At 34.1% G+C, this 10,109-nt stretch overlaps 1 protein-coding gene across 1 annotated transcript; it reads right to left on the bottom strand.

Moving 5' to 3' along the window:
* Positions 1 to 7,947: 7,947 nt before the first annotated feature.
* CPSUFE (chloroplast sulfur E) lies at positions 7,948 to 9,246 on the bottom strand. Its single transcript, XM_078964123.1, has one exon. It carries the CDS (start codon positions 9,164 to 9,166, stop codon positions 8,126 to 8,128), a length of 1,041 nt encoding a protein of 346 aa, XP_078820249.1. The 5' UTR covers positions 9,167 to 9,246; the 3' UTR covers positions 7,948 to 8,125.
* Positions 9,247 to 10,109: the final 863 nt, after the last annotated feature.

The following is a 10,109-nucleotide window of genomic DNA, read 5'->3' on the forward strand; positions in this document are numbered from 1 at the left end:
TAATGAAATTCGGCCAAAGGAGGAGAGTGCAGTTAATTCTTTCCTAAAGAAAACTAGAATGTCAAATAAACACATTAATCAAATGTTCGTATTTGCTATAATGAAATATGAATATTTTATCCCACATTGATGGCAAGAGGAAATGTGGAGTGATCTCCAACCCTATAAAAGTAGTCCAAGATTTAGAGTAAAAATTGCCTAAATCAAATACATTTTTAGTATTTGATTCTTTCTTTTCTACTATTGCTCTAATGTTTTTTTTTATCTTTTTTGAACAACATGGTTAGAACTTAGTATAATGAAATTGTCAAGCTTTTGGGTTAGAACTAGAAACCTCAAATCTAAGAACAAAATCTCAACCAAATGAGTTAGTCCCACATTGGCTTGCTCTAATTAAAAGTATAAGATGATATGGCATTTTGGTCCAATGTGGCATAACACGTGTCTGTCCACATGACAATTTTTTTTCAATCAAAAACCAATTTTTGTTTTCTTCTGGATCGTGTTCGTGTCCATCATTTTTTATCACCAACATCTACCGTTATTGAAATTTGAATTGATAATTTCAAAAATCGACCCATATGAATTTCTTTGAATTTTCAATTATCAAAATGACCACATTTGAAAATGACATACAAGATGGATAAATGGTTAACATCAAAAGCTTTTATATTAAAATAAGAAACCTTTTGACAATATATTACATAAGAAATTATTTTAATCTCAAAACTACCTAAACTAAACATTTCCAACCTATTATCCACACAAAAATTTCCATCTTCTACATACACAGTTCTCACATTCTATCGACAACAATAATTCCATCTACACACAACTTATTTCTAAAAAATTTCTCATCTCCTACACACTTTTGTCTCTAAAAATATTCCCATCACCCTACCTTCATAAAACCTACCAACACTCTTATATACCCTTGTCAACAAAAACCCTCCCCTTATTGCAAAAAACACATACAACACCTTCCGATATTCAAAAACACATGTACAATGCTCTCACAACTTTATGAACATGCACCAAAACCTCTTCCACACTATAGACTTCTTCCTCCAAATTTCAAAAATGACACCTCTGCTACATAAGCTTCCAATTCCACTTCCTCCGTTTCACTATCTTTTTAACCTTATCCACCTTATTAAATATCCTAACATCCACTTCAACATATGTTAGATGATACGAATACGCAAGGGGGGGGGGGGGGGGGGATTTCTTTTTGAGTTTTTTCATTTTATAAACGCAACAGAAAATAAGAGTAAGAACGATAAGAAAATAACAAATAAGGATAAATTTGATAATTAACCTAGATCTATTGATTGAATAGCGAGTGACACAAGTTAAGACCTATTAACTTGAATTCTTATCAAGATCAGGAAATCATCCATTAAATGATATGTAATGACAAACCAAGACCTATTGACTTGAAATCGAGTCACGAATGAGAAACACGTCCCAAACAATGACGACAATTTGAATTATATGCAATAATTCAAGAAAGCAAGAACGACCTTTCAAAATTCAACTTCAATCAACTATTCGTTTCGATTACATTGTTTTAAAGGGGCTATTTATAGCCTTACAAGCTATTACAAAAAGGAAGGAAACTAATTAACGAAAAGGAACCTACCTAATAACAACTTAAAAGAAAATAAAATAAAATAACATAAAATCGTTCCCAACCATGATTCAATGTATTATTGGAAGACAAGACAACTTTGCGTAAATACTTATTGTTAGAGTCAAACCCAATGATTCGATGAGTCAAAACACTTCATCAACCATCTACTTTACCAACCATGGATCAATTAGCTTGGTGAGTTGGTGCTATTAGCCATAACCCTTTGAAGACATAGAGTTGATCGATGCCGTGTTTTCAAAGGATGAATCACAATATATTAGTGAATGTGATATATCATAATATAGATAAGGATTAGTTTCCTTATATTGTGGAAGACTCTCTAATTTTTAGAGATTTCCCATATCATCAGAACCTATTTAAGTACTAGATTTTATTTTTTGTATGTCTTCCTTTCGCTACTTTTTTTCTTTGTAAGGTGTTTTGTTAGAGTGTGTCAAATTATAATAAGTTATTTGATTCATTCTTTATAAATTTGAAGCAATTTATTAATATAAATTAATTTTCGAAGTATTCATTGTGTGTTACATTGATTGAATCATTTCGTACGAGACCAACAAGTTGTATATAACATAATTTAGAATCTTCCAAATCATTATGTTCCTCATTCAATCAATATATTTCTCAAGTTCAACAAATACAACTTATTCAAGCTTCAAATCTAATGCCTCTAATACGTGTCCACCCTTCGATGACAATAACTTCTCTATATGGTTAAGCAAACCATGATGATTCTAGAAACTATGGATAACATCATGAATGAAACATTAACAGAAGGTATATACATTCCCATAAGCACAATGGTTGAATGAAATGCTCCAGCCAAATCTATGCATAACCATATACATCAATGAACATAAGTGTCACACCCCCGAACCAGACGACAGAAACGCCTGGAGGCTTGTGTGTGACTTCATCTTGTAAAAATAACACTTTAGTCCCCATTTTGTTCAAAACTTGTATTTTTGGATAGTTTTTGGTAAAAACAACATTTTAAATCCATTTTTGTCAAAAATATCATTTTTGGTTTGATTTTTGTGAAAATACACATTTTTCTGGTTTTTGGCTTTTCTGACATGGTGGTTGGAAAATTTGTAGAAAATCATCGTAAGTCAAAATTTGGATCCGTAAATTCTGGAAGTTTGGAAATTTTGTCAATTTGTTCACAATTTTTATCATAATATTTAATGGCCTCTAACAAGTGTGAAATTGCTCACATTCATAGGCTGGTCTGAAATTATTTAAAAAATGATAGGCAGTTTTGTAAAATTCGCTAAAAATTGTAGAAAAATCGTATGCAAACGTGAGAGTAATCATTTTAAAGGTATAAACCTGAAATTTTTGCATGTAAAACAATTTTGAAAAATATTATCATTAATTTGGTCAAAATAGTCCGAGATTGGACCAAAACTTTTCTGTCAAGGGCTGATTTATGAGTTTAGTTTATAGATCTTTGAACACAACACTCATTTTTGCTATTTTAAGTGTATAAATCCCAGATCTACAAGTTTACATGTATTATATGTGATAACACATATTTTTTCAAGGTTTTTAAGAAGATCCAAGTGATAAACTTCATGTTCTTAACATATTTTTAGATCTATGAAGTAAACACCACATAATCACCAAATAATTCATGAAAACACATATAGTCATGTATATACACATAGATCTACACAAAACAACTTGTATTCTCCCCCAAAAAACAAGTAAAAATCGAAAATAGGGGGTATGAACTCATCTTGGGGTGATGGATCGGTTTTGATGAAGGGATATGAGAAGATGATGTTGTTTTCGGTCTTAACAAGCTTTCCTTGTGTGGTTTTCGAGTTTAGAAGGTTTCTAAGAGTATGATCACAAACAAGTGTTTAGAAGGAGTGTTCTAACACAAAAATGAAGTTGTTTAGCTTGAATGTGTGATGACTTACCCAAGATTGATGATCTTTAGTGAAGATCTTCTTGAAACACCTAGAGATCTCGAAAATTTGGATGGAAGGAAAGAGGATGTTCTTGAGTGTTTGAGAGAGTTTTCTTGAAAGATTTTTGAGAGAATGAGGGTGGTGTGAGGTGTTTTGGCCAAGAAGAAGAAGAAGAGATGAGAGAAGGAGTGAGGTGATGTGCATGGAGATCCTCTATGTAATAAGGAGGTGGCAAGCTCTCATAATTCCTTTAATTTCCCTTTAATTTTCTTTTCTTTTCCTCATTAGGTCGGGAATTGGGCTTAATATGGATGAAATTGAATTAGTTTAGCCCACTCTTGGTTTTTCTCGATTTTGTGAAGCCTAATAAATATGTTTCGGCCCATTGGGCCCTTAAGTGTATTCACGACCCAATATAAAAGAATGGATTTATAGCCTATTAGGGTTAATTGGATTAGTTATGGCCAGTAAGGCCTATTAGGGTTAGAATGAATCATTCTAAGTCCAATGGTCCAAAATGTTATAGGTTTATGAATTGGGTCCATTTAGAATCCAAATAGGGTTTCCAAGCCCAAAATAGTTGAATTGAATGCTTATTGGTCCATTAGGCCCAATAAGGAAATCCTAGTCCAATATGGATTCAAACCGGGATTCTTAGGGTTTTCAGACTCTTAGTTGAACACATGAGATGTATTTGAATGACCATAGAGTATGATATTCTCTTAGAGTACAAGTTATTACACTGGGTGAATGATTACATGAGAGTAGAATTTCCTAGCAAAAGTGCTAGTTGTGACAAGAAGATGATAAAAAGAAAGTGAATTTGGATGTCAGAGAATGTGCTGCCATATCTAATGCCTTGCTTTTTATGAAGTCTATTATAGTTGAAAACTACAACATAACCAAATAGATAATAAAAACATTAAAAATATCATACGAAGGAACTGAGGAAGTTTATACCAATCAAAAATCATAGTCTGAATAGGAGGTATGAGTATTTCTTTGCTCTCAAGAATGGATCTCTAACTCATACTTTTAATCGTTTTAACTGTCTAATAAATGACATGAGAAAGTTTAAGGTAGCCAAACCTAACTCTGTCCTTGTTCTCAAATTTCATGACTCTATCGACGAGAGCTGGGAACATTATGTGGATCTCCTCAAGAACAGTGAGAAGATTAAGACCATGGATCTTCAAAGCATGCTTGGAAAGTTAAGAATCTATGAATAGAAAAAGGCTCAAAGAAAAGAAAATATTAAAGATATGAAAAGAAAGAAGTAAAGTGAGATCCTCTCTCTTGATCGTTGATAACGTTTATTTTATACATATATTTATGGCGTTTTCTTATTATTTTATACTATGTTTTGATGTTATTTAGAACTAAAAGGTACTTATAATGCATTAATTATATTTTACAAGTATAATGTGTTGCTAGAGCGGAAAGGAAGTGAAAAGACTAGAAATTGGAGTTGGATTGCAAAAGGGAAGATAATGGATGAGGAAGCCAATTACACCCAGTATAATGGGGGAGTACGCCCAGCATACTGCATAATGGGGAGTACGCCCAACCCCGTATGCTGGGTGGCAACAGGTATACACAAATTTTATGAATTACGCCCCGCATAAGCCCATGTACGCCTAGAGTACGTAAGTCGGTAGAAAACCTATATAATGCGATTTTTGGTGAACCTAATGGGAGATTACAACTTTTATCCATCATTGGTAGACAAGAAACACTTCTTCTACTGTTTGAGGGTCTAGAAGGCGGCTGTAAGGCCATTAAGTTGACAAGAGCGAAGATCTGAAGGATTAGAGAGCGGATCCATGCCAAAAATCATTTGGTTTGTTGTTTAGATCATGATTAACATTCCAATGTGATTCCATATGTGTTTACTTTCTGGTTTGGTTGTTAAAACCCTTTATTCTGTGTTTATAATTTGATGAAGATTGAGATTATGGATTAATTGTTATTTAGCTTGTTTATTCTTATTTAATTTATTCGTCAAGTTTGATTGCAAGATCCATATGTGTTAAAGATTGGTACTTTATTCCCTATTGTTGAATTAATAGAGTTTAGATGATCATTATGACTGTGTTAATTTGAATCATAGTTGTCCATGATCATTGGTAATTATGACTAGAGTTAGATCAAAACCTTGGGTTAGGAAATAAGGTGATGACCTTTAATGTGTGTACATGAGTATATGACCATTCTATGCATGATTTAATTCCTATGATCATTAGGATTAATAAAGATCAAATATTGATTAATACGAAGTGAACACTGATTTGCGTAATTATTTGTTCACTTTATCATTGAATTAATAGTTGTGTTAAAATCAAAGGATTAGTAGTTTGATCATGATGCTAGTCATATTAGGAATCGGTGAGTAATGAATAAATAATCATTGCACTTAGTCGTTAGCCAATATTTTGAGATGAAATCCAGTTTAAATTAAAGTACCTAAAGAGATTTGTCTTCATTCAATTTATCGAGATTTGCTGTTTGGTTGTTTATTTGAGATTTAATTCCATAAAACCCCTCTTACTGTTTTTCAGTGTTTAGTGTAACCTATAATCAAAAACTCCAAATTAATTCACCACCGTTCCCCTTATGTTCGACACCTGGTCTTACCACAACTATATGATTGCACGATTAGATACACCGCCTAGTGTGTTTATTAGTTTGGTTACAACAAAATCAGTTTTATAAATTTAAAAGTTGAGCAACTAATATATATATATATATATATATATACACACACACACACACACACACATATAAACACAAACCAATCTCCAAAAGCAAGAAGGTGATTGAGGTATTAGCTAGTGAAGTAGACGACTCAACCGCAACTAACAATGATAGTGTGTTGACGAGAAGTTTGAATTCGCATTCGCAAAGCTAGTATCTCAAGTTGCGGTGAAAGATTGCATCAGGGCGACCGTTAAGACGCTAACTGTCCACATGAACAAGGAGATAGACTTTTTGAAAATATCAAAGTAATTAATAAAAAAATGGACAAAGAAAGAAAACCCTCTAAACTGTTTACCTAATGAAAGTTATTATGTTTCTCACATTCTCTTTCCGTCTCAATCAAACGCGTTCTCTTTCCGTCTCAATCAAACGCGTTCCTAAATGGGTTCCCAAAGGTATTTAATCTTCTTTCTGATTGTGTCACCGGGGCAAGAGAATATATGATATTTAGACAGTAGGTGCTCCAAACACATGACAATGACATAGGTTTGTAATAACATTTGGTGATTATAACAAATGCAAGACTGAAGGTTATGGATCTGAAGTTCTCCAGAATATCGTATGTAAAGGGCCTCAAGCATAACCTGATCTCAATCAACCAACTATGTGATGTTGATTATGGGGTTCATTTTACGACGAAAGTTGGGAAGATCATTGATGATGACAAGAAGGTGGGTCTCAATGTGACAATGCACATAAAAGTAAAGGACATATATGTCCTTGACATGTTCTTAGCTCACAAATCCATAAAGATGTGTTTTCTATAAGCAACCTCAGTTATGGCACAAAGGCAACTTTTGTCCTATTTCAATTGCAATTTTTATTGGAATAAACTTTAAATGTATTTGTATTTCTATTGCAATTTTAATACACAACCGGACCAACTTAAAGTGTTTCGGTTCAATAAGCTCAAATTCAAAATTAAGGCTCAATTGAGCTTGACTTGAGTTTCATGTTATTTATTTATTTGGTGCACCGCATCGACTTGATTACATCCTTAGGTTTACTAAACCATAGACACAATGCTAATCATGGTGAGAACATGGAAGATATTTGACAAAAGATCCGGTGGGGAATACTTTTGCTGATAAGGCAAAGATTCAACTGAATCCGGATTACAAGGTGTTGTGTATGATGCTAGCATGAATGAACACGATATTTCCAAGACGAAGTAGAAATTGTTCATATGGGAAGTCGTTATTTGCCTTTTTCTTTTTTGTGAATGATGCCTTCGATAATAACAAGCACAACATATAATCAGAGATAATTCCAATGCAATTAAATACGAGTTTCATAACATGTTTACTGGCATGAGCATACTCTGGATAGAACAAAACTGAAATTTATTAATTATTTATTTCAAATTTCAAATATCAAATATGTTGCCATCTCACTGTCATGTCATCATAAATAGAACAAAAACAAAAATTTGAGTTGTTAAACTTTAAAATTGTCAAACTTATTACTATTTAGAAACATTTTCCCAAAGTTAAACTCGTATAATTGACATATGAGATGTCATGTCGAACTGTATCATTTTTCAGTCTTCTTCATATGACAGGTTTATCGTTTTGATTAGATAAGATTCATAATTATATCTACAGTTATTCACATTGCATATAAACAAAACTACAAAACCGAACATAATGCAATTCTTGATCCCACTTACAGCAATGAAGATTGTTATTATGTATTTCAAACATCTAGTGCAAAAAGGTGTGTGAGTTTCATATCAAGAACATCAATTCAAAGGTAAAACAAAAAGTATAACCTCATTTCAAGAATGCACTTCATCATCTTAATTAGGTGTCTTGGCTTCGATAGATAAAGCATGTAATCCACTCTGTAACTCTTCTTCCAATAAAGAATATATAAGTCGATGCCTCTTAACCATACTCTTCCCTTCGAACTCCTTTGAAACCACTTTCAAATTAAAATGTGTCTCCCCATTACTACCCCTCACCCCTGCATGTCCAGCATGCTGATATGATACATCTTTGACCTCCAATTCGATCGGTTTAAGCTCCCTCTTTAAAATCTCTGATATCCTCTGTCCTCTACTTCCCAAAACACCATTAGGGTTCTCACTTTTTGAATCACCATCATCAATATTCGAATTCTCAACAGGGTTCTCAATTTTTGAATCAGATTCCAGTTCTTTGATGGGGGTCTGAATCTGGGTTGATGATTCAATCCCTTTCTCAGCTTCTACATATAAAGTCAAGGCCTTTTTTTGCATTAATTTCAACATATTCAAAAACCCATTGTTTCTAGAAGGTGTTAAACTCTGTTGCAAACCCAAATGAACAATGAAATCGGGGGAAACCCTTAAAATTTCTTGAACTGGGTGACCAGACAGACCTTGAACCAGTAAAGCTGCTAAGCCCTTAGTGAGTACGGAATCGGAATCAGCTTCAAAGATCACATTTTTATTGCTGGAATCGAAATAGGCTCGTAACCAGACCTGAGAAACGCAACCTATGACCTTGTTTTCGTTAGTCTTGAATTGGTCTTCAAGGGGCTGAAGCTTTTTGCCATAGAATAATAACTGCTCGTATTTGGCTCTTGGATCCTGTACGGATTGGAAGAGATTGACGATTTCTTGCAGCTTTTTGGGGAGTTCTTCTATGGGTTGGAGGGTGTTCTGGTCCGATGAAGACGGTGAAGTCGAATTCGGGGGAGATAGTCTTGTGGGTATCGATTGGATCGTTATCGTTTTGATAGGTACAAGATTCTTCGGTGGTGAAAGTAGGAAAGTAGGAGGAATTAGGGATTTGAAAATTGGGGAAGAAGTGGGGAATTTGGGGAAGAACAGACGGACAGATGAGGAGAAAGACATGCTGACTAGAGAGTAAGGTGTAGCACAGGGATAGAAGGTTGATTTTGTATGGTTCAGACTTGAGACGTCAGCATAGTGCATAATAGCCTTCTTGAGTTGATCCAAATCCAATAAACAAACTTTAATTTGAAGTAAAAAACCCTAAAATCATGACTGAACAATGAGGCTTTAAGGCCCCCAAGGAACCCCTAGCAGTGGTGTCCATCCCGATGATGATCCTTAGGCTAGTTCCTTTATGATAGGTGTTTAGGGACGTAAAGTGAGGAGAACGGGAACGAGTAATCGGGTTATTGTTGATTGATGAAATTAATAAACTTATTTATTGTGGGTTGAAAACCCTATGTGCTCACCAGGCTTCCAAGCCTGACCCACTCAGTTTCTTGCATTACAGGTAGTGGCGCATGAGCATAGATGTGATGTTTTGGATGAAGGATTACGGATATAGGCCTGTAGATACGAAATAATGTAGTAAAACTTATATTGTGTTGTTTATGCTTTTGATCTGTATCGAACATGACATCCCAAGTCTTTTAATGAAATACATTTTCTTGAAAATCTTTTGATAAATATTTATCATATTTTGTTTTGGGACAAATTCCGCAACACTTTTATTTAAAATGTTACTCTGATTTTCAAACAAAGCATAAACAAAATCGGTCTTTTCTGGCCGTGATTTTGGGGATGTCACAGGCAAGTAGTGGAGAATGATGTCGATATCCAAGTCTTCCCCAAAGTTAACATTTAACTTGCGAAGACGATCAACATACCTTTGCATCTTTTGCAAATGCGAGGTTAGGGATTCTCCACTTCCCATCTTAGCGGTGATCATGTTGGTGATGATCTCGTAGCGCTCTTGCCTTGCGCTTTGGTGGTACCTCTCCAGCAAATCTTGGTGCATTTCATAGGGATACATGTCCTCATAGGACTTTTGGAGTTCAAGATT

This window comes from Lactuca saligna, chromosome 7 (assembly GCF_052625555.1).
Source record: "Lactuca saligna cultivar CGN05327 chromosome 7, ASM5262555v1, whole genome shotgun sequence".
In the NCBI taxonomy this organism is placed as follows: Eukaryota; Viridiplantae; Streptophyta; class Magnoliopsida; order Asterales; family Asteraceae; genus Lactuca; species Lactuca saligna.